The sequence below is a fragment of the Neolamprologus multifasciatus genome, chromosome 2 (assembly GCF_963576455.1).
Source record: "Neolamprologus multifasciatus chromosome 2, fNeoMul1.2, whole genome shotgun sequence".
NCBI classification, from domain to species: domain Eukaryota; kingdom Metazoa; phylum Chordata; class Actinopteri; order Cichliformes; family Cichlidae; genus Neolamprologus; species Neolamprologus multifasciatus.
In genome coordinates this window covers 22557557-22582683 of record NC_140440.1, presented here as the reverse complement: position 1 = coordinate 22582683, position 25127 = coordinate 22557557, and the positions used below count along the sequence as shown (strand labels likewise).

Genomic DNA, 25127 nt, shown 5'->3' with positions numbered 1-25127 from the left:
AAACAGGAGTAAACACTGTTATCTTTCACTGTTGCAGGACTTGGCAGGGCACTTTCTGTACACTGCGTCTTGGTACATTGTGTTCATGCAGTGTTAGATGTTAAAGAGTGGTGATTGCAGAGAATGTGGCATGGTTTTGCAGAATGCCAGCTTAATAAGTTCAGCCACGCCAAGAGCTATATTTGCATTCCAAACACTCTGCTGCTCTACAATCCAAGGCACTGTACATTGTTTTCCCATGTCTGGAATATTAAAATGAAAAACTGCATATCGACTTCATAAACATCTGAGTTGCAACTCAGAGTCATTTGCAGCATGGGCGATTGCTCAGCGGGTTTTATTGGTGTGACCTGGATTGTCCTGAAGCAGGTGGCCAGTTATGCAAAGACGTAGGTACCCTGAGTGAGTAAAACGCTGGGCTAACAGAGCTGCGCTGGTATTACACTCACCTTGAGCATGTAAAACACTATCCCTGTGGAAGCACGAGGCAGGCATGGGGGAAGGGGTCAAACTTTCTTCCCTGACTAGACATAGATCACATAACTGGGCCAGCATGGGTCTAAGTCGGCTGTGGAGGTAAACCTCTTGATAAAGGAAAGAGGGGGAAAAGAAACTTGCCGATCAGTGTAAGTTCAGTGCTGCGTGGAAATCAAAACTAGAATGAAGACACTTCTGTGGCTGAAAGTCAAGCCTTATTACACAAATTCAGAACAACATGACAAGAGAGAGTGGACAAATCAATTTAGTGTCTGTTTAATGGACACATGCCTGAAAGCGAACCCATCTATTTATTTCCCAGTAACAGTCATCACTGGCTCTACGTGCCAGTTTGAACGTGCAGCATTCAGGGAATGTAACTCCTGTCGTACGTGCCTCGAGGTTGCCACAGAAATTAAGCACATAGGTGTAAAGAAATGCCAGCCAGCCTCTCCATGGCTCCTTCAGTCCAGCTCCTGGCAGTGTGCTGGCAAGGTCCAGGCCCAGGAATGCTGTGCCCATCTGTCAACGCAGAGCCGCCTTCCCTGGCAGATGCCACAGAGAGGATTTTTGCAACCTGGCCCTGGGTGGATTTCATAACCTGGCCTGGCAGTAGCAGAGAGCCTTAGGGCTGCGAGAAGATTATATGTTAAGATAATATAGAGCTGCATGGATCCCTGTGTCTACGTGTGTGCATCCCAAGAAGGTTTTGCTCACCAGAGTGGCAAACAAGGGCATTCAAAAGCTTAAGTAGAATTCATTGGGCTATAATGTGACAGATAACTAACTTTTACCTGTGCTACATGCTCACCTCTGCTCATCTTTCTGTCCTGTACTCTCTTCCATCGCCTTCTCCTCCCCCTCTCATGTCTCTCCTAACCACTCCTCCTCTGCTCTGAAATTTATAATGAATGGTGTTCTCTATGTGGGGCCTGAATATGTGTGGTGGACTCAAGGGATCACCACCTGAGTGATGAGTCTGTCTGCCCAAGTCTCTCTAGCTACCTCTCTCTCTCTCTCTCTCTCTCTCTCTCTCTCTCTCTCTCTCTCGTTCACACACACACACACACACACACACACACACACACACACACACACACACACACACACACACACACACACACACAAACACACACACACACACACATGCTTGACCTGCTGGGAACACAGGGTCTTGCTGTATCAGGCCTGTGTGGCAGGGGCAATTAGAAAGGTCCAGACGGAGCACAAGCTCTCTTCTCATACTGTCCCCATTAAAGAGGGAGAGACAGGCAGTGAGGGAAGACAGGAGGAGGATACACAATAACAGTCTCTCTCTCCCACTTATAAACACACAGTGGCCATACAGTAACCTTATACAGACATATGTTTACTAAGGTAGTAAGCATGGTGTCTCAGAAGCACCAACAGTACAGTACAGTATGTTATAGTAAGCACTGAAAAAAAAGTGTTTTTTTTAAACTGCTTAAAAGACGCCCTATCACTATCACATGGGTTTCCCAGAAGTCAACTGTCAAATACTGAAAATAATAGGCCGGAGTTGGATGAATCAGTGTCCAGACCTGCCCGGCGGGATCTGTTTGCCAAGATAACAACACAATGATCGAACCCCTCAACGCTGCAGAACCTGCCACACAATTACAGGTGACAAAAATGGATTCAGAACAAGTGAATGACGTGTTTATGTGTTTTTCCACAGGAAGCAGTCATGAAGATGCCAACGACGTAATAGCTTCTGGAGGAATATGTTACAGCTGACAATATCGTGTGTGTGTGTGTGTGTGTGTGTGTGTGTGTGTGTGTGTGTGTGTGTGTGTGTGTGTGTGTGTGTGTGTGTGTGTGTGTGTGTGTGTGTGTGCATATCAGGATCTGATGGGTGGCAGATCACTCATCCTTAACCACCGATGTGAAGAGAGATCGGCGCTCTTTGTCTCCACATGAATTTTCATGCATTTAGCCATGTGTGTAACTCAAGCTATACCAACAAGACTTATTATAATGTTGGTCATTTAGCCTATTAGCAATGCTCTTACCTCATTTCTTGGTGAACTCCAGTGGTGTGAAAAACAGACTACTCAACGTGTGAACTTGGCTTGGTAAACTCTGGGTAATTTAAGGACCATAAAGCAATGGCAGCTGATGCAGCACAAACGGGCTGGCAGTGAGACCCTACAAACCTCGGGGCACGTAGTCGGTCCCAGTTCACTTGAGGACCCATGAGCTGAGGATCACGAAAACTAATATTTAAAGAAGGGAGAACACAGAATACATATATATTTATAAATAGGTAAACATTAGGGGAGTAATACAGCTCCTAATACATAATTTACGCAGAATTCAGACAAATACACTTTTATACAGAACCCCATATTTTACACAGCACAGAGGGAGATTTTAAGGAACAGGGCTGTAGATGTTTATCCACCCTGCATTCAGAAATTTCCAACAATTTGGGTTTAAAAAAAATCTGTCATTTAAATTTGACTGGAGTATAAGAGAGAATATGTCATGGTGTTTATTTAGATAAACAATATGATGTTGATGTGTGACAGTTAGTAAGTACTGTGTGATGCTGCCCCCCTGTGGCCAGTTTTCCTGATAACAATAAATAAGTCATTCAAACTGATGAGGTCAGGGAATAGTGTTTATTTTATTTTATTTTATTTTATTTTATTTTATTTTATTTTATTTTATTTTATTTTATTTTATTTAAGACATTTTTACACAAGAAGTGCTTTACTATGAAATGTAAAATCTTGTGTTACTAAGAAATCTCTTTTTGGTTACAAAAAAAGAAAACAGATTTATTTAGACTAATTATAACAGGCAGTTTTTATAGCCTGCAACCTCCTGTGTCACTGGGACGCTGAACAGTCTCAACAGTTGGTGAAGGCAACATAGGATTCAAAGGCATGCCTCAGCGGTCACAAAAAGTCAGTACAAAAACTGTCAGGCAGCAGGACAAGAGGAAGGGTAAGGGAGAATCCAGAAGACAAAGCAATCACATGAACACCAGGAAAGGACTGCAAACCTGGTGGGTGGATGCAAGCAAAATACACTAGCAAGAAAGAAAGAAAAAAAACTGTGACAGCAGGTAAACACAGTGCAGGAAATCACCCTTGGTCATTTTAAGACAAGTGAAAAAGAGAAACAAATAAAGTGTGACAAGATAAGGCTTTTTATGACTCTGGAGGGAACTTGTGTAACAGATGTGTAATAAAATGTAAAAAAAAAAAATATGAGGGATGTTAAAAAGGACTTGGTTGCAGAGAAAAGTGCATAAGTTTAGGAGTGGCTCCTAAACTGTTCTACTGCTCATAAGTCTCCTTTATTTATGGAAGTGCAGTACTAAACTGCTGGATTACCCCCATTAAAATCACTGTAGCATGTACAATCTGTATATGTCAGCAAAGCACAATCTGCCCATTTAAAATCCATTCATCAGCTCATAAGCTACAACACAGTATCCCACTACTGACCTCAAACATCAGCTGTGAAAGGCCGTAGACAAAACTAAATTAGGCGCAGAGTAAGATCCATCCTCTTATGTCCCCTGGGGGCTCGAACATCACCTTGAACCCAGCAAAAGATTGTGTGAAGCCTTGCCAAGCTTATGAACATGACCTGGGAAGGGTGTATGAAGAATGGGGGAGGAGGGTGAGAGGATGGAGGGTAGATAAAGGGGATGCTGCTCTCTCCATCACAATAAAAAGATAAATGATCCACAGACAGATGGCACTCAACATCACTGCCATATTCAGATAGTTTCCAGTTACAACAACCTGAATCTGGATCAGCGGATGCTTATGGTTACACTTGTGTCAGTTGATGAATGAGACAGTGTTGACCCCTGAATGATCCCTGCAACAGCATGACTTCTATTGCTTTAATTCACTAATAAAAACCCCACTTCATCACGACAGGAAGCACTTTTTTTGTTTCTTGTAGGAACCACATGGAAGTCTTAGAGCTTAAAATTAAGAGATAGAATTAGATTTGACTTATTGATCAGTAAACCACACCAGTATTATCTACATAATAATCAGGTCCCCTTCTCTTACTTATGTTGTGAGAAACATCCAGGGTGCAGCGTGGATGGAGACACAGCATGAGAGTGCAGTTGCCAAGACCTGACCTTGAACTGGAAGCAAATTGGACTGTATAACCCATTATGGGTTATACATGGGGGGAAGAAGAAAGTACACTAGGAAACATAATATGTAATTAGGTCTTGAAAACAAGGATGGAAAAACAGGTGGTGATATGAATTTCAGCTGCATCTGACACTGTAGGTCTTCTGGGCCACACAAGAACTGTGATGTGTTATATTAAGACCGGGAGAAGAAAATACTTTAGGGCTTATCTGTAATTTGAATTTTAAGGAGATACATATTTTATACACAGAAAAAATGCAACTGTGCACACAGTTCTGAAAATGGAAACGCATTTAACAACACTTTAACCCTAAGCACAATTCCACTGGTCTCACTCAAATAACATTGTGGAGGTTTTGCAAATCTCCAAACACAAACTGCATCATTTAGTACACTTTGTTCACCTAGAGACACAGGCATACAACACCCTGATTACCAATTAGCTTCACTCATGTTGGATCCGTTCATCTCAATTGGAAGAACCATTCAATTGTGTATGGATGTAAATATGTAGCATAGCCGCATGAAGCTAAAACATAGATCAATTGATCACGTCAGTGTTTATTATGATACTCTATAAGACAGACATACAATTGCTGTGCATAGGCTGTTGTTTTGATGCAAGAAATTAGTTTCGAGAAGAGAGAGCACACCGTTGAGTGCTGTGTTTCATTTGTTAAGAGGTGTGTGGATTTTTGACAAACTATTTAAGTCTTTTCAGTCTGTGTTTGGAGTATTGAAAAACTGAGCCACAGTTTCTGGAGATGTGTTTAAATGTTTTGGAAAAAACTGCAATTTGAAATCTAGTTGTAAGTTACAATGAATTACCTTAAAACGTGACATATAAGTTCAGGGTGGAGCAGCCTAAGTGGTCTCTGCATAAAAAGGTTACGTTACAGTTATGCTGAACTAGGATACAGGATACAGAATTTCAATTTAACTACTACTCTACTCTGAGTCTTGGGACTTTGAAGATATTTAGTTAAACGTTTTTTAATGGTTCACAAATTTGAACTAACTGCTGTTCATGTAAAATTGATGGATTTTTGCTGAAAATATTCTCCTTTGGAACAGTATAACATGCTGTTGTATGCTTAGATGGTTGGTTGGATTAGTTTGATTTTGACTTAGTGTATCACAGTAGGAGATATGTCTTGTTCCTATGGGACAAGTCACTGCTTGTTTTCATTTCTGTAACAGTAGGAAAATGTAACTGTAATGAAAATGTTAATGATTGGAAAATATAGCAACAGACTATGACAAATTTACATTCCAAATTTTCTGAAGGAGCTTTTTTGTAATTAAATAAATAATTCTCAAGCAGTGCTTCTTTTTCTTTTTTTTCTTTGTGTAAATTATTGTTTCACGTTTAAATTTACATCAGATATCCCCTAATTAAATGGCAACTTTCAAAGAAGTTTAGAGCTGTTACAGAGTTCGGCATCATCCATTCCTAAATCTGTATGAACTCGGGTGTGTTGCTGTTCTGACTGCCGATTATACTTTGCATAGAGCCTTCATGTTAAAGTCCCCACACTAATTCACTTTTCTCTGCCTTTATTTCTAGCAAGTAAGACAAAAGTTTGATTTGATTTCAGTCCCTCACAAAGATTTGCATTTATGTGTATCTAGTGTGTAAACTTGGGTGTGTTGCTATCTAAATGTTTCACACTCTACATGTATAATTAGGATGCATCTAAAAATAATAACATTAACATTTTGTATTTATAAATAAACATCATATAATCACATAAAGCTTAATAATAAACTACATAACATGGATTAAAAAAATTAAACTGATGCAGTGTCACAAACCTTTCCCTTAAAGAAAAAAAGAAGAAAAAAGAAGGACTCATTTCTCCTAAAAAGTGTCTTCAAAGGTTTTCGGTAAGCAGGTTATCCCAAGCAGTTTGGAAAGCTTTGCCACAATTTCTCATTGTCTTCCATCTCTTCCCATAATCCCAGACTGACTATCATGTTGAGATCTGGCCTCTGCAGGGAGCGGACCAAATCTCCCGCAGGCATTGTTCTCCTGTATGTTTGGGGCTGCTGTCTTCCAACAGACTTTGTGTGACTGATCAGACTCTGACATAAACTTTTGCACAGTAATACAGTTTTCATATATATTTGCTTTCTATTTTTTAAATAAGTCTTTCAATAAGCACTATTCAGAACTGACCACATATTTGTGTTTTAGTGTATATATGCCATAATTGTTTATGTGCATGCTTACCTGCATATTTACATGTATTGACAGTAGTTTCTGTGGGGGGTTTTTTTTGGTTCCTTTTTTGTTTTTTACTTAACCACTGGAATAACAGACAAATTATAGAATATAATATAGCTGGTATAATATATCATGTATATAATGTAGATTATACTATTTCTTTGTTCTTCCCAACATTAATGGATAAAAGTCTTTGGACTCACGAATTTCAATAAAATGTTGAACTTTATTTTATTTGAAGAATTCCTAGAAATGTCCTTTGTTTTCATCACTGACTGGTAAAGTTATTTACATTAGTGCATTCAGCGTTCGCAAAATAAACATGACTTTATATACATGCACGCACAGTTAAGGTCAGCTGAAGGACAATTTTTAATTGTATCGGTCTACTCTGTCCACCACTGCAATATTCTGACATTTGAAACAATAAAGTTAACGGGGAAAGTGTAATCTAATTGTAAACTATTATATAGCAAAACGCAAATAATCAGCCAGTTAGAGGATTTAAATTATCCTCGAGGCCAAAGAGCACCAGCCAACGGTCTAAGACCCCACAAAATCCTGCTATCTTTCTTTCTCTTTCTCTCTCATACACACACGCAGTGAGCCTCCCTCTAACACACAACCCTCAAAATACCCACACGTTCCTGCAGCGGAAGTTTTTAAGCAACCTTATCTGAAGCTTTATCTGAGCTGGAGATGTGCTGCAGAAAGACAGGTCAAAGGGGACCGCGGGGCTTCTGCAGGACGAAGCATTAGGGATATGAAACACATGCCAGACCTGTCATCTCCAATTTACAGTTGACAGAATAAGTTAGTATCCAGTAGGACTGAGAGTTTTACTTAATTCTGCATGCATGTTCATAATATGGCTCCTTTCTTTAAATCTCTTTTTGCAATTAATGCCATAAAAAAATATGGAAACGTTCATTCTAACTGCGCATGGGCAGTCTAAATTAATCATGTCGAAAACGTTTCCCTCACGTTCTGAGCCTCCCCGAAGCGCGTTTACTTTATTTAACCAATTATTACGACAAGAGCCGGGCCAGTGTTGACTCTCGCTGGGCCCGAGAAAGATTTTATGGCCATTCATCAGCTCGCGAGGCGCACAAATAGTCTTTAAAACTATAAACACAATCGCTGGATCGGAGACGGGGGGACCCATTTACCCCGTGGCTGCGCTAAACGCTGAAGATAAAACAAACGATAATACTGTCTGTCTCCTGTGACCGTCTCCACAGGCATTAATAGGAGGTTTAGTGCCAATGGTGCGAGGGGGAACCCAGGTTACGCGTCATTACGCACAGCTGTCTCTGTTTCACTGCTGACAGCTAAAGTCATATTGCCCACATTATCATTGTTAAATTAAGAACTAAATGATTGTATGCTTAATTGATATCTCAGTGCGCCTGTATTTAACAGGACAGAGAAGATGCACAGAAAATTTAAACCCGGCTGAACGAATTGGGACTTTCTGACTGCCATAAGACAAAAGTGTCACACATGACACTTTTTTAGGATAACCTGGCCTGCAGCTTGGGTGGGAGCTTGTTGTCATCTGTTATCACGTCCCGATAAGACAGACAGCGTCTCCAAAAATCTCTTAGAGGCAGACAGCAGAGTGTGTCACTCCTGGTTTCAGGTTCCTTGTTCAGGGACCCAACCTGTTGTCTGCTTCCCTCCTTCTTGACGCTTGTCTGCTCTGTTTCCCCTCAGAAGAGCCACGGGCCGACACCCCAAGCACACACGCGCAGACGACCATCTAGGCACATTAATGGATTTTGATTGCACCCAGAAAGTTAAACAATGCAAGTCAGTGGTCGCTAATGCAAGTTTTTGATGTGTATGTCAGATAAATTATTTATTTGGTACTTGAAGACCTGTATAAACATCCGGAGCTTGTATTGTGCGTAATGGACTACAGCAGTGCTAAACACTATCCGGCGAGATGGATACTTCATTTAGAAGCTTTATAAACCAATGACATCCTCAATCAAAGCACAATAAGATGTGTTTCTCGAACAGGATGAAAGGATGTACTGATTTAGTGGAATATTTACAACAATCCTATTTGCTCTGGGCAGAGTATAAAGGCTGGTTAAGCAGGCTACTTTGCTGCAAATTAAGAAATAGGCCTATGACCAACATCAGGCCTAACATGCAGCCTACCAGACATCACTTTACGTCAGTAAATGGGAGTACCAGAGCTCAAGGTCCCACTGGATCCCCCCGTCCCTCCCTCATTCTCTGCGTCACTAAAAGGAGGGCGAGAGAGGGGCCAAGAAAAAAGTTTGGAGTCAGAGTTGACATTCAAAATGCACACTTCACTCAAGAACAGTCCGGTATACCAAACCTATACGTAAATCCATTACACACTGTCAAGAAGGAAAGGTGGGGTTTTTTGTTTGGGTTTTTTTTTTTTTTTTTTTTTGGTGATTTCTTTTTGGCCTCCATGTGACAGATTAACAGATTATTTTTCTTTTTCTGGTTTTTGGCAATGTTTCCCAGCCCTAGCACGTCCACTCCCTTCTCTGTTAAGGATATATTAAACTTGGAGCAGACTCATGACGTTCTGGCGTCTTCTTTGGACGATTGTTCTCGCATGGACTGCTGCACCGTGGCGACATCCTCCTCCTCCTCTTGTATGCTGGGCCGAATGAAGCAGGAGCCTCTCCGGGACATCTCGTCCACCGCCGCCTCGCTTCTTGTAGAGGACACACACGACTCCAGAGCCGGCAGAGGCAATGCACTTAACTTTGCTTCTACCTTTTATGGCAAATCCCTCATGGAGATGGAAATAGATAAGGATGGAAAATCTGATGCGTTTGAGGGGAAACGAAGAAAAGGTGAGCTGAAGAAAGAATTGTCTTTAGTTTGGAGGCCCGTTAAACCTAGGCCTGGATACACATGTGCTTGATTGGAATAATGGCAGATTCTCTAAATGTTATCTGCACTAAAGCAATAAGTACCACAAGAAAGTATACAAGCAAAACGTGGGCTGCTGGACAAAGGCCCTAAAATTAAACCTTTGAAATTTAAACATAAATGAAAGTTGGTGAACTTTAATACTGATTTGAAAATCAATTTGAAAAATGTAACAAAATCCAAACTATCATTGACATCTTTGGTATGAAATGACAAATCATAGCGTTGTGCGTAAATCATATTAGGCATGATTGGTCGCACAGATGGCCGGGGCAATCTGCCCGAACCTGTGCCAATTATAATGATCGTTATAACAGCGCAAAATAAAAAAATATGAATATAAATTCTAAAATCGCGAAGAATTCTAATTCGGTTATTTCTCTGTGCTTTTTCTGTCTGCGTTTGCCTTAATCAGATGAATTCAGTGTTCCGTCAGAGTCTGTGGAGGACATAAAGGCCGAGGATCAGGACCGGCCCAAGCCTCGGAGGCGCAGGAAGCCCCGGGTCCTCTTCTCCCAGGCACAGGTGTACGAGCTGGAGCGCCGCTTCAAACAGCAGCGGTACCTTTCGGCCCCGGAGAGAGATCACCTCGCCGGTGTTCTCAAACTCACCCCGACGCAGGTGAAGATCTGGTTCCAGAACAGGAGGTACAAGTGCAAGCGGCAGAAGCAGGACCAGAGCCTGGAGATGGTGTCCCTGCCGCCGCCCAGGAGGGTGTCGGTGCCGGTGCTGGTGAGGGATGGGAAGCCCTGTCTCGCGGGTGACGCGACCAGCTACAATCCTTCCTACAGTATGGGTCACATTAACCATTTTAGTTATAACAACTACACAGCCTTCAGCAACTACACCGGCTCCAGCTGCAACACGAACTATGCATGCAATTACCCCGCAGCCGCAATGCAGACTATGCAAGGAACCTCCAGCAACGGCAATTACATGAACTTTGGGGTAGGGGATTTCAGTAACGTCCAGAACACATACTCCTCCAGTAACGGGGTGTCTTCCTTACACGGCATTAGGACGTGGTAAACAAGAGAAGAAGAAGAAAAACAGAAGTTAATTTACCTTAATAGTATTTTATGACTGCATGCGTGTATACCAACGGATTAAAACATTGAGGAGTTTGTGTAATTTACTTATATTTGATTAATTATTTCTCGTAGTTTCCGTTTGAGTTCAGCACCAGTTTTTCTCTAAACGTGTTACATTTTAAGTTATTTTCAGCGCACATTTAATTGGAGCGAAAAACAAAATAATAAATGCCATTTTTTAATTTAAAAATTGCCAGATTTCACTTTCTATTTTTCCATACCTTCCTTAAGGTGGTTATTACATATTTCTTTTTACAAAAAGTATTTTCGGTGGAAAACAAAACAATTAACAACTTAATTATATGATATAATTGTATATATATTCTATATTATTATTGTTACTACCATTATTATTATCATTAAAATTTTTAGCATACAACCACATCCTCATCGTGTCTGTTTTGGCTCTGTTATCTAACTGTACATCACAACCCCCCCCCCCCCCCCCCCCCACAAGAATTCAACTAAATCATCCAATAAAAAACGATAATTTTAACAGCACATATAATGCACACCTGTGGGTTATATACTGGTAAACATGCATAAAAATAAAATAAAAAATCTGACATCTATCAAACCACCCAATGGTTTGTTTCTGGTTAAACTGCTCAAGTACCTATTAGAAAGCTTCATTCAGTAGACTTCAACAAGGTAAAAGGTTGTTAAATGTTTACACTTTTTTTTACAACCCACTGTCAGCCGCATGTACTTTTTACACATGTTTATAAGGTTGCTTTGACTAGCCCTGTGACCTTGACCTTTTAAAATGTTTCAAACTGGGTTCCAATACGGAAAACCTGAAACGAATGATCTGTTTTTTATGTAGATAATTTTTATATGAATTATTTCTTCATCTTCTCTTTGTTCCTGAAAGTCAATAGTCTTATTCCCTGAACTTGGAAACATGATGGCAAATACAAGGTGTGACCAGATCAAAGATATGTAACTTTTTATGGACAGTACACTGGATTACTGAAAATTACTGTAATATAACCTTTCGCTTTTTATTGTAACACAGCTGTTACTCTCCAATTGAACATACACCCAGTATCAAAATGATGTATTAAATAATAACAATACCAAAGCTCTATAAAGTCAAATTTACTAAATTAATGTGAAGTTGCCAAGGTCTCCCATTAGCCACCCGATCCCCGTGTTTACACCATCAGTGTGGTGTCGTGTACACTTCAGAGACCTCTGCCCACTTATCCAGATACAAACCCAAACACTCAATTGTCAGTATCTTGGTGCTAAATGCAAGAATGGTCCAATTTGCTTGACAGAGAGCCAAAGACTTTGTCTAAGTGTGCGGCTATACGAACAGGCTGGAAATTGGCTCTGTCCAACTGCCGCCACTTTACACAAGTAAGAGATGCTTAGGCATCTCTCAGGTCTCTTCACACATACCCTATTGTCTGCTATCTTACTGTAAACAATACAGTGACAAATGCACATTTGAGACACACTAAAGAAGATGGGAGCCACTGTGTTTATTAATAATTAGCGATGACATTTACAAATAATAAAAATGAAACAGCAATGCCAGGCAATTGCCCAAAGGGTGGCAAGGTCATGTGGCTTCTCTGGCCACCCTCTCCTCTGTAGTGTTGAAAAGGGAACGTCAGATAACAGCACCACACAAACCTAAAAATATCCCTCACCCTCCACTCACGCTGGAAAGGGAGAGGGAAACAGGTTGGAATAATCTGCTTTTCCGGGTCTTATCTGAAGAAAGGCAGGGCTGCATGCTGTCCTATCTCTGCCAGTGTGAACACTGCTGGTGCTCTTCGGAGCTTTTCTGCTCTGCTGCAGAGCCACACTGGCAGAGACGGAGCAGACTGCATCCAGTCTTACACTTAATAAAGGGTTTGTTTTTTTACTTTGATTTGCATGCCAAGTGAATGAACATAGGGACAGTTAGAAGTGTATATACACCCTACAAGTGCTGTTCAAGTAGGAAAACACAGTGAGGAGTGAGTGCAATTGAGCCTGAATCATAATAAAGTTAAAAAGTACTTAAATATTCTTTTCACATAAACAACATTAATTCATCATTACAGAGTACAGTAATGTAAGTTGCACAGTGCATTCCGACAAATAGCATTTACATATAAAGCTGGAACGTTATTAAAATTGTGGGAAAATTGTGGGAAACTGGATCGTGGTAAATGGCTTGGTTTCCACTGGTGATGCAAAAACATGTACAGGCCTTGTTTTGATCCCAAATATATATGTCTGTAATATAATGTCATTACATAGCATTTTTTGCCTTGAATTAACAGTAATTAATAGCATTGCATGCTACTTTAATAGTTTAGTGATTGACTTACCAATAAAAAACTGTTGAATTTAAAAATCACTTTTCCTTTTTCCAAATCAAACCATGATATTCCTCATACTGTACCATATTTCATGTTTCATAATAATCAGCAAACAAGTTTCCCACACACAAAGACACATTTTATATCCTGAAGCCAAAATAATTTTTTTCCTTTAGTCTGCCTCTGAGCTGCAGGCCTGTAGGTCGCTCTCCCTCTGCGTGGACAATATTTCACTCTCAGCAGCGTCTCAGTTCACTCAAGTAAGCAGTTCGCATTCCGCCGTGCAGACGCTGTAATGTGTCTAGCATGGCACGCAGCATTCAGAGTTGTTTAAATCATTCCCACTGACTATGGAAAGTACCATTCATGCTCACGGGAGAACCCTTCTGGTCTACAGGAAGGGGAACAGTCTCTTCTTTAGGATGTAGAGCACTGTTGCGAGAAACAGAGCTAACGCCAGGAAGATGAGCAGCTTGTCGGTGAGCTCCCTCCGGTTGTACTTGGTGATGAGTTTTCTCCCAATCTGAATGGTCCCTGTCATGGTCTTAAACTCATCATTTGTCTCTTGGATCGTTCTGGAGGAGGTTGCTTTAAACAGAAAAGAAAAAAAATGTGGGGCTACACATTTGTCACTGATATAAATAGACATTATATTCCGAGCGTGTGCATTAACACAGTGTAACCTGTTAAATTACTCTCAGTAAACAAGAATGCTTTAATGCCATTTAAAATTAAACAAGTATATCAAAACAACAGGATACTGTTCATTCACCAACCTAGTGACGTTATGGTCTCCTCGCTCTGCTGAACTTGCTGGGCCATCATTCGGCTGATGCTCATAAGATTTTCGGTGATGTCGCTGGTGGTCTGGGCCAGACCCTCTTTGGTCATCTTCCTGATTTAAAAAGAATGCATGCAAACAGAATGCATCACATAATAATAATAATAATAATAATAATAATAATAATAATAATAATATTTGTATCTCTTTTTTTGAAAATAAAGAGATAAATAAATAAAAGTGATACACAGCAATAAAAGTTAAAAACACAATAAGTTAAAAACATAATAAAAGTTAAAAACAATAAAAAATTTAAAAACTAAATGGCATAGAATTAAGACATGTAGGATAGGGTGAACAAGTAGGTCTTCAACTTAGCTTTAAAAACCTCCACCAAGCATGCCTGCCTAATATCTTGAGGGAGATTGTGCCACAAAAATGGGGCACGTAAAGAAAAAGCACGCTCCCCGATAGTCTTTTTTCTTTGCATTTAAGCAAACGTTGCTTAAGTGCAAAGCTGAGATTTAGTGGTCTTTAAATATTAGGACAATCTTCAGCTCACCTCTGTCTCACAGAATCATCAGCTTCATTAAGAAGGGCCTGCTTTTCCATGTTGTCGATTGTAAGTTTGCTGGCCAGGTTGGCTTTCCTCCAGGTTGTCTGGTTACTGCAAAAAATACAAAAAACTAAATTAATAAACTTTTATTAGGTAGGCTTTTAAAGTGTTAAAGTGGGCTAAAGGCATTACCTGAGCATCTGTTTTCTGTGGCCTTCTACGTGAGTCATCAAGGATTGCTTGTCTGACTCTTTGTCCTGCTCCATTGCCATCTGCTCCAAGTCCTAACATGGAAGCAAAACAACCACAAGGGCTTACAATTAAAAGAAAAAAAAAAGTTCAAGCAACCGATGCACAGCCTATTAATTGGGATTAGGTGACGTATGAAAACTCTCTCACCTGGATCCGTAGTCTTAAGCTGAGGAAGTTCTTTTTCACTTCTCCATTTAATTCTGTCAGCTTGCTTTGAGGACCTGTGCACTCACTGATATCCTGGTAAAATGTTGACCCAGGAGAAAAGTCATGACATTTCATTGCTACACTGCTGTTACTGTTCACATGTTGAAACGACAGCTGTTCTGCATATTAACACTGCTTTCTCAAGTTGAACTGTGGAATTTGCATTGTTTTAGACCTCCTCTTCACCTTTTAACTATTTTCACTTTTTCCAGCAAAGTGGATTTTTTAAATGTATTTATTTATTGGCACTTCCCCCCAAATTAACCAGCTTTCTAATATTTTTGACAAGTTTTGCAGAATAGAGTTTAACTTACCCATTTATATTTAAATATGCTCTAAAATCATTTTAAAATATGAATCGTTTCTACCAAATATGGTCCTACACTGCCTTGTGCTTACTAGTGCCGCAAAAGTGAGACACTTGATCCGGTGTTGTGCCAAAAAGTGATTGTCTGCCAAAAACTGATTTCCAATGTTTCGGTGTATTTTTCTGTGTAATATCTTTACGTATGTTCGTAAATACACTTCGGTGAATAGGGTTTACAAAGGGGTTATATAGAGAATTAAAAAATTATCCGTTTTTCAAGTATCTTTACAACTCTGTGTTATTGTACTTACATTATAACCAATCCCGTCCTTTATCCCCACTTAAAATATTTTTACAGAACTATTGTAATATTTGCTGCCATTTCTGCTGTCCTCTTGGCCCACTTACTCTTACAAAAGACATTTTTAATGTTAATGAGATTTTTTTTGCTGCCAAAAACTGATTGCGGCTTCTACCTTGTTACACGAATGTTGTTTGTGGCTCAAGATGACTTTATGTCATCCATAAGCGATGCATTTGACATATGTTTCACATATTATAGCCCAACAAGTTACTTATAGCAGTTTAAATACAAGCAATCAGTTTTTGGCAAATACCGGAAATCAGTTTTTGGCAGACAATCACTTTTTGGCACAACACCGGTACATGTCTGGAAAATAATGCTTGATTTTCCAGCGTGCCTTTTATTGAATTGCTTTTCCGCCCATTGACTACTTGAAAAAGATTAACGAAGGTACATTTTTAGGTCCATAAGTTACATTAATCCTTCGTTTAAATGAAAGCATCTAAATACCTGCTACCAGAAAGATATATTAAAAAAAATACAGTTTAAATACAGGTGATGTACCAAAAAGTGATCTCAGATGTGTTTTTATGGCAAGTATTCTTTTTGCTTATAATGTAAACGGGCTGCAGTCAACTGGATTTATGAAGGGGTTATATATAAAATAAAGAAGTGACCTGTTTTGGGAGGATCATCATTTGCAACCGTTTAAACATCGGATCGTTTTTTGGTATATACCGGAAATAACTAGTTGGCGCAAAACAACACCGGCTGGTTATCTACATTATTATTACATCTTGTTCATAAAAACTTGGCTGAAAATATTCTTTTTTACAGCCTCTTTGTAACTTTGATAGAAAATGTTCCTGTGCAGGCTTTCGGAGACGGTCGCTACACCTCATAAAATCAGGCCAAGTTAATACAACTCCGCTATGTGACACGCTCAAAAACTAACGTGTCCTGTCGCAGCACTAAGCAGTCTTACCAAAGAAATATTCGCACCTGGATGAGAGCTTTAATTTCCAAGTCATATTTGAGTATTTCTTGTTCGCATATTCGGACGTGGACATCTGACGACGCCATGTTGCCAACGTAGCCGGCTGGAGCTACGGAAAGTAAAGAGGCCAATTTGAAGTCCTTGCGTCAACGTCGCTGTTTTACGTGTTTTGTTACGCAAAAAACGTCGTTATCAATAATGACGGCATGAAAAATGTTTAATGGGGTCATTTTTTTCAGAAAAACTACAGAAAACAACAGCATTTCCTATGCTCTATGAAATATTTTAGTGGCATAAATGTGTTTAATGTGTAAATGACTTTCAACATAATTATGTAGAAATAAACACTTTTATATTTGAAAAATTATATAATTACAAACAATTATGGATGAATGATTTATTTATTAATTATCTGATGAACCAACTGACACAAACTTCACACATACACACACACTCACACAACAACAACTGCTATTCATGCTAACAATATTGTTGAACACAATGTACATAATATATAAACAAAACTGCAACAAGAAAATGTTACTTTAATTTAGGTCACAGCACATCCACACAGATCTCACAGCCCTTTGGGAGTCATTATATACACAAGGCACTGGTGCCACTCAATAATCATACAGGGTTCAGAGTTTTAAGGCAATCGGGGACAACTGATCTCTGCAATGGCAAACATCCACTGGTGTGCAGCACTGTAAGGTCGTCTGCTGCTGAGAGAATAATAACACAACATTAGACGAGAGGCATCCAAGTATTAATATATTACGTAAAAGTAGCATGTAGGTATAGTCTTAAGCTTACCTTAAGGGTTGGGAGCCCCAGAAATGCAAATTAAGGCCAGTGATAGCGCAGGTACCAAATAACATCAGTGGACAGACTAGGCCCAAACAGCGGGTTCAACTGGGTCAGAATGGCTATCAACCAGCTGGGTGAACAGAGAGGACACCATCAAGATCACAAACAAAACACTCACTTCATATTCTCTAATAAAAATGTCATCTTGAATGAACACCACAGTTTGTCACAACACTGCAACCAGCTCCTGGGTTTATTATAACAGCATCAAGCTTGGGGGGGGGGGGGGGGGGGGGGGGGGGCATTTGGGAGATTAACCTCACATGGCTGCAACACTACTGTGACTATACTGCCCCCTTTTGTCTGCCAGCATGCAACATAACACCAGATGCATTCAAAACTGTGAATGTAAATAATTTATGACTTAAATAAGATACGCATAGTCTGCTTTATTTTCAAGCAGCGTGCATCAATTAACTTGGAGCAACAGAAGAGGACCAATTTGTAATTATCCAAATGCATTAATCACCTATCAAGAAGATAGTTAAATATAAGAGGAGTGCTGACTAACTGACTACTCACTTCAGCCATTTATATTATAGGCCTGATTCATTGCAGGCTTCCTCTATTGTTTTTAGTTATATATAGTAGCACTGTGTGTGCCTGTCTGTGGAAAAAAAAAAAAGGAATCCGGATGGTGAATACTTACAAAAGGTAACAGCAGACTGCAGTTAGCACCAGCATCGTCACTATCACACTGGGGGAAAATAATATACATTTTAAATATATAAACAGCACATCTAATATTTAATGTCTGCGAGTTTTTGGATTTCAAACACATCCAGCCATTCATCCACACTCACGAGCTGGATCTCGTGATGCAACCGAAAATCAAACAAATAAAGGAAGTTGTACTGACTTTGGCATTTTTTCCAAACATCGAATCCATTAATGGTCGTATTATGTACTGAAATACAAGAGCAGGATTCACTGCCAAGGGATGCGAGGAACTTTAGCACGAAGCCAGAGTAAAATTAGCTTTAGTTAGCCAATTCTTAACTTTTAGTAACTAGAGTAGCTAACAGGGTTTAAAGGTGATATGTAAGTGTAATAAACAGCTTTACACAACGCCAACAGTAAATTTAGCTCACGCACACTTCACCTGTTTGTATAAAAACTAAGAAAATAATACAACGTTGACATAAAAACCTTCCGTAAACTCGTTATAGCCAGCCGGAGCGAAGCTAACCAACTTACCCTCTGTTTGGTCCTTTGGGGATAAACCAAGGCACAATTCCTCCAACAATACCCCAGAACACAGTCATCACGGAAATCGCGATCGCAAACGAAGTTATTGCCATTGTGAGTTTAGTCTAAAAACACAAGACTTCAGAGGTATAAACTTTCAACTAAATTTATGCTGCCAAGCCGACGACGACACGCAGAAGGCAACACGTATCACATGACTGTGAACCAGAGAAAGAGGAAGTGGAGGGACTGCACTGCAAATTTCAAAGTGCTTGTGTTGTGAAACGTTTTCATTAATTCTTAAATTAAATAAATGGCGAAAAGTATTTGCGTTTTAACCCAACTTTTATTTGTGGTTATATTCCATATGCATACAATGAAGAACAACTTCCAACAAACTGGAAGACAAACTGTGCCATATTTATATTTATTTCTATTAATACATTTCTCTCATTAACGTGAAAAATAGTATATGAATATTACACATTGTTATACAGGTAAAACTCGAAAAATTAGAATATCGTCCAAATGTTCATTTATTTCAGCAATTCTACTTAAAAGGTGAAACTAATATAGGTTCACCTTTTAGATATTTCAAGCCTTTATTTATTACAATTTTGTTGATCGTGGCTTACAGCTTATGAAAAACCTCAATTCAAAAGCTCAGAAAATTTGAATATTGCATGAAACCAATAAAATAAGGATTTTAAATAGAGAAATGTCAGACCTCTGAAAAGTATAATCATGCATGTACTCAGTACTTGGTTTGGGCCCCTGAAATACTGCATCAATGCGGTGTGGCATGGATGCTATCAGCCTTTGGCACTGCTGAGGTGTTATGGAAGACTAAGATGCTTCAATAGCAGCCTTCAGCTCTTCTGCATTGTTTGGTCTCACGACTCTCATCTTTCTCTTGGCAATTCCCCATAGAGAATCTATTGAACCAGGTTTTAATACGTTTGTAGGTGTGGGCAGGTGCCAAGTCCTGCTGGAAAATGAAGTCAGCTTGAGCTTCAACAGCTGCGTTGACTCTGGACTTAATAAAGCACAGTGGACCAACACCTGCATGCCTCCCCAAATTAGCACAGACTGTGGAAACTTAACACTGGACTTCAAGCATCCTGGATTGTGTGCCTCTCCATTCTCCCTCCAGATTCTGGGACCTTGGTTTCCAAATGAGATGCAAAATTTTCTCTCATTACAGAAGAGGACTTTAGACCACTGAGCAACAGACCAGTTCTTTTTTTCTTTAGCCAAGGCGAGACACTTCTGACATTATTGTTCAGGAGCGGCTTGACAAGAAGAATATGACATTTGAAGCCCAAGTCCAGCATCCGTCTGTGTGTGGTGGCTCTTGATGCACCAACTCCAGCCTCAGTCCACTCCTTGTGAAGGTCCCCCACACTTTTGAATGACCTCTTCCTGACAATGCTCTCCAGGCTCTGGTCATCCCTGCTGCTTGTGCACCTTTTTCTTCCAAACCATTCCCTTCCACATAACTTCTTATTAATGTGCATTGATACAGAACTTTGGGAACATCCAACTTTTCAATTATCTTTTGAGGCTTTCCCTTCTTATGGAGGGTGTCAATTATGGTTTTCTGCTCAACTGTCAGATCAGCAGTCTTCCCCATAATTGTGATTCCCACTGAACCAGACTGAGAAACCATTTAAAGGCTCAGGAACTCTTTGGAGATGTTTTGGATTAACTTGCTAATCAGAGTGGGACACTTTGAGCCTACAACTGGACCTTTTCACAATATTCAAATTTTCTGAGCTTTTGAATTTGGGGTTTTTGCAAGCTGTTAGCCACGATCAACAAAATTATAACAAATAAAGGCTTGAATTATCTCATTTTGCATGTAATGAGTCTTTATTATATGTTTCACTTTTTCAGTAGAATTACTGAAATAAATGAACTTTTGCACAATATTCAAATTTTTCGAGTTTCACCTGTATCTTTTTTTCATTCAATAGTTAGCCTCTCCTCCTATGTTTTATTTTCGCTAAATTTAATGTAAAATTTCTTGCAAAATCTATTTTTTTCTTCTTGTCTCTTGAACACTGTCAGAGATGGCAGCAGGAACCCAGAGGCATTCAGTGAGAAGAGGTCACTGAATTACCTGCTGTCCATCATGGACAACCCATCACGGTCATCACAGTCCTCTCTGCAGAGCTCATTCATCAGCTTGTTTAAAACCAAAATGGTTTTCTACTGTTCTCTATAAAACAGCTCTTCTTCTGTGACAGGTGAACACACCTGTTAGAATATAAGATTTCATTTTTATCCTTTCTCCTGCCTTAAAAGTAATTTCCTTTGCAGGATCCATAAAGTATATTAATCTGGATCTGTTAGAGCAAATGCTGGGTTTCCATATTTCTGCTTAAATGCTTTGAAATATTTTGTTTCTTGCACAGTATTTTGGATTTTCACCTCATCATTTCATAGTGAAATCAATTAACATAGAAGCTGAGGTGGCGTGTAGTCAGTCACATGAATTTCCTTGCCTGTAACAAAACTACTCATATTTGCAGTTAATTGTGCAATTAACGAAGATTTCTTTGTGTAGTTCACTTTTAACATCTTTAAACAATAAAATTATGCAATTTTGGCCACAGTTTGTTTTTAATTTGTTAAGCAGCAGCACTGGCCAATTCATTACATTCCTTGTAATACAGTGTGCTGTTTAGAGATTTGAACATGACTTTGAAGGCATACAGTATACCCAAGTGTTAATTTCCATAAAAAAGACAAGCATGTTCAAAATAAAACATTAAAAAACATTCCCGAGTTTAGGGCGTTACAATGAAAATATGACAGACAACATGAGGTCCATTTACAGAGTTTATTGATAGCAAAAGATCATTTTCACTCCTGCATCTTCTCAATGGTCTCCTCCTTGTATTTGCCCTTCTCCTTTCCATCAGCGCGAGACTTGGCCTTGCGCTCCAGGATCTTCTTGCGGTCTTTGTCCAGCTTTAGCCTGGTGATGACCACCTGCCGACACAAAAACATCTTGGTAAACAAACATTCTCTCATGGATACATCAGCAATATGTCTGAAATTACCTTCAAATCGCTTTAATAAAATTAAACAAAAAGACATTGCTTAATAATTTAAAAATTTCCCACTGTTTTTGTAACCAAGGATTATTTTTTTAATCTACAAGGAAAATCTTGCTTTTCCAGTTTACGTTAGAAATTTTTAAAAAAAATTGAATCAAAAGGGACATGCTGAAATTCAAATATAATCTCAATTCTTCTTAAATTACCAATGTTCCGCATCTAAGATGTCACATGCTCTCCCATTAGCTCTGTACTTGCTTCAGCTATCCACCAGTGTCTACAGATTTACAGAACTGACAGAAAGAGGTTTTTTGGTTGTTTAATGCATTACACTGCAATTTAAAACTAAACAGCATCAGCAAATTTAAAAAAAAAAAAAAAGAAAAGAAAAAAATCTATAATCCAGCTAAACTAGAGCAACTGCACTCCACAAAATGTTATTTGGTCACTTTGATTTTTCAATTTCAGTGCTCAAAATACCAAGTGTCAGAGTATGATGAAACACTGTCAAATACCAAGTGAAATTTCTCTCAGTCTACCTGTAATCAGAGTTTATGTCTTAATCCTGCTCCCAGGTGCACACCCTAATCAGTTAGAAGCAAATCTTAACCCCACAGGCAGCTTTACACACGTGTAATATAGAAACCTGAAGTCTGGCTTAGATGTGGCATCTTTTTATATCTAGTAATCCTAGACTGTCCACAAAGGAAGACCTTAGTGAGTTGCTGGTGCATAGTGAGCTTTGGGCTTGTTGTAAAGCTTTTTTTGAAAACACTGCAGCCTCACTGGAGACAAGTGGGAGTGAGTTGGTCCCTTGATAAATTAACTTCAGAAACATAGGGATTTCCCAATAGCACAGCGGGATACTATTGCAGCAGTTGAAAAATTCTCCATAATAAAAATGTTTACTTGTTTTGGCTTCTTCTTTACCAGCACTAATGCAGTGATTGAGTCTTGAAAATGTATCAATTTAGCAGCGGACTACAGCGACTGGACAACACCCAGTATCCAGAGTTAAATGGGTCTAAGGTGGCGTTGAAGTACAATGAGCAGAATCAGATACATCAGAGTCACCCTTATTTGGTTTGTGCACACAAGTAAGGAATTTGACTCCACTTTACTTTGCTCTCTGCATACATGTGCAGCAAGTATGCCAACGACATCAACCATAACACCAGCTTACAATCTCCAGATCACAACACACGCCACCTTTGGCAACTACCGCCCCACACACTACAAGACACAGTCACAGTCGGACACACTAGTCAAGTAGTCTGTCCGACTGCAGGATGAGAGAGTCAAGCACCTGAATGCTATTGAAGTTTACAACAGTAGTGACTGGGGCCCTACTCATGGAAGCAGATTTAGCAAACGTCCCTCGGTTTGTTAATCCAGACATGTGGAAAATGCTGGAATCCCATGATCCTATGATTCTGGGTGTCAGAGCTCCACTGATGGCTTCCTTTACATTTTTTCTACTCATGCATGTGCTTAACTCAAGGTGAACACTCAAGTTCAATGAAGATATTCTGATCAGCTGTTCTGGAACCAAAATCTTTAGCAGTTCACAGCAATCTGGTAAGCAGACAACAAAAAGTGAATGATATTTGTCGACTTTGAGTGATGTAACTGTTATTAATGTGAAGTAGGTGGGACCCCTCACACTTTCAGAGCAGTGACTGAAAAGACTACCACAGAATGAAGAATACTGCTAAAAAGCACAACACAACAATCGTTTTCAGTGTGGACACAGCTTAAGAGTTGCAGATCTTAGACTTAAACTCAAAGTCTATATATAAACTTTATTTGTTGAACATGCTTCTTGGAACAGGGCTCTGAGACAGCTGTTAGGAAAAGAAACAAACATCAAGAGCTAAAATACCTCAACTTTCAAAATTACAATAGATAAAACACACCAAGAACCCCAAAATACCCCAGAAATACTTATATAGCTACCCTCCACATTGAATTTGTGTTGATCAGCTCAAGAGCTTGTGACATGAAAAGCTCAAGACTACATCTCTAAGGTCCACTTCCTGACACAAACAAACCAAACAGATATGAAGCCAGTAAGCGCCATGTGTGACTATGCCACGGAACAAGTCTACTCACACAAACTCAGTATCTATTTAATCTCACCTTGCTGGGGTGGATGCCGACATGGACTGTTGTTCCATTGGCCTTCTCTCTCTGCACACGCTCGATGTAGATGACATACTTCTTCCTGTAGACCTGGACTACTTTGCCAATCTGCTGGCCTTTGTAGTGTCCACGGACAACCTGCATGAAAATGCACAACACACGAGCAGGTCAGACTAATCCGCCTAACATGTTGCACATCAGCTATGAAAAAGAACCCCTCAGCAATACAAACCACATTACCTGGACTTCGTCATCTTTGCGGATGGGCATGGACCTCACGTTGTACTTCTGGCGGAGCTCCTTAGACAGGGGGGAAGACATGATCTTCCTCCTGATGTGTGAGGGGGCATTGAAGTGCCTCTTACGGTTCTTGCGACGGGAGGATGTTACAAAGGGATTGAGCTTCATGATGCTGTAAAGAAACAAGTAATGGCAATGACAAACCCAGACGATAAAGGCTGCACTTGCTTGCAAAACAGTGCACTCAAATTGTGGATCAGGATCGACAGTTTTAAGAAAATACAAGAATGTAGGGTTAAAGTACACACTACTATCTTCTGACACCACATAAAGCAACTGAGAACCCAAACCTAGAATGTCCACTATGTGTGTTATTTTGCTGCATTATGTACCAGGCTAGGTTGTGCTACGTTTTAAAGGCAACTATTAAGCTAGCTCAAGTAGTTAGCATAAGATAGCCGTCAGACCGAAGCGGGATATTTCTGCAACATAAACTCGGTAAAGTGGTTGAACAAACTACACACTTCCAAAAAAATGTTTTTAAAAGCCCATTACAGTTACAGAATGTAAAATAGGTCAAATATTAAAGGCTAGCACCAGGAGTAGAGCTGCTTCACTATCGCTAACCGACATGCGGATACTGAAGGACCTAACAGGGAGACCAACTACTAACAGCGTTTATTTAGTAATAAATCGTCAACATGAAGCCAATATTCGCTGATTTTTAATTGTACTGAAGTATATGTGGAGTTTACACTTGTATACGGACACACAGTGGTATTAAAAGCAGGATGGATAACGATAACTTTGGCGAATTGATCTGCCGGGAATTCTTACCCTGCCTTTGCTCCTCTATGGCCGGCGGAAAAGAGACTCGCAAACTACTTCCGCTGGCATTAGTTCACACTCAAGTCTCGCGAGAAGTCAGTGTTTAAACTGATAACACAGATAAACACAAGCGTAAACACAGAGGGGTCTGGCAAAGATGACACTATTTCGTCGTACTGAAACTTGTTTTAGTGC

At 39.6% G+C, this 25127-nt stretch overlaps 4 protein-coding genes across 6 annotated transcripts; 1 reads left to right on the top strand and 3 right to left on the bottom strand.

Moving 5' to 3' along the window:
* Positions 1-8965: 8965 nt before the first annotated feature.
* Positions 8966-11253, top strand: nkx2-5 (NK2 homeobox 5). 2 transcript variants are annotated; one of them, XM_085177196.1, is made up of 3 exons: positions 8966-9249; positions 9367-9704; positions 10199-11253. In XM_085177196.1, exons 1-3 carry the CDS (start codon positions 8996-8998, stop codon positions 10810-10812), a joined length of 1206 nt encoding a protein of 401 aa, XP_085033322.1. In that variant the 5' UTR covers positions 8966-8995; the 3' UTR covers positions 10813-11253. The 2 variants fall into 2 exon arrangements, with proteins under 2 accessions (XP_085033322.1, XP_085033331.1); XM_085177205.1 differs by having other exon boundaries at positions 9149-9704.
* Positions 11254-12349: 1096 nt separating this feature from the next.
* Positions 12350-16872, bottom strand: bnip1a (BCL2 interacting protein 1a). Its single transcript, XM_085177218.1, has 6 exons — positions 16605-16872; positions 14932-15024; positions 14725-14816; positions 14539-14643; positions 13972-14090; positions 12350-13783 (listed from the first exon to the last, which is right to left on the bottom strand). Exons 1-6 carry the CDS (start codon positions 16683-16685, stop codon positions 13587-13589), a joined length of 687 nt encoding a protein of 228 aa, XP_085033344.1. The 5' UTR covers positions 16686-16872; the 3' UTR covers positions 12350-13586.
* Positions 16873-16994: 122 nt separating this feature from the next.
* atp6v0e1 (ATPase H+ transporting V0 subunit e1) lies at positions 16995-18894 on the bottom strand. 2 transcript variants are annotated; one of them, XM_085177243.1, is made up of 4 exons: positions 18667-18894; positions 18119-18166; positions 17416-17539; positions 16995-17324 (listed from the first exon to the last, which is right to left on the bottom strand). In XM_085177243.1, the coding sequence occupies exons 1-3, from the start codon at positions 18768-18770 to the stop codon at positions 17446-17448; spliced, it is 246 nt and encodes an 81-aa protein (XP_085033369.1). In that variant the 5' UTR covers positions 18771-18894; the 3' UTR covers positions 16995-17324; positions 17416-17445. The 2 variants fall into 2 exon arrangements, with proteins under 2 accessions (XP_085033369.1, XP_085033375.1); XM_085177249.1 differs by having other exon boundaries at positions 16995-17321.
* A 2594-nt stretch (positions 18895-21488) lies between these two features.
* Positions 21489-25057, bottom strand: rpl26 (ribosomal protein L26). Its single transcript, XM_085177231.1, has 4 exons — positions 24942-25057; positions 24105-24276; positions 23862-24002; positions 21489-21654 (listed from the first exon to the last, which is right to left on the bottom strand). Exons 2-4 carry the CDS (start codon positions 24270-24272, stop codon positions 21526-21528), a joined length of 438 nt encoding a protein of 145 aa, XP_085033357.1. The 5' UTR covers positions 24273-24276; positions 24942-25057; the 3' UTR covers positions 21489-21525.
* Positions 25058-25127: the final 70 nt, after the last annotated feature.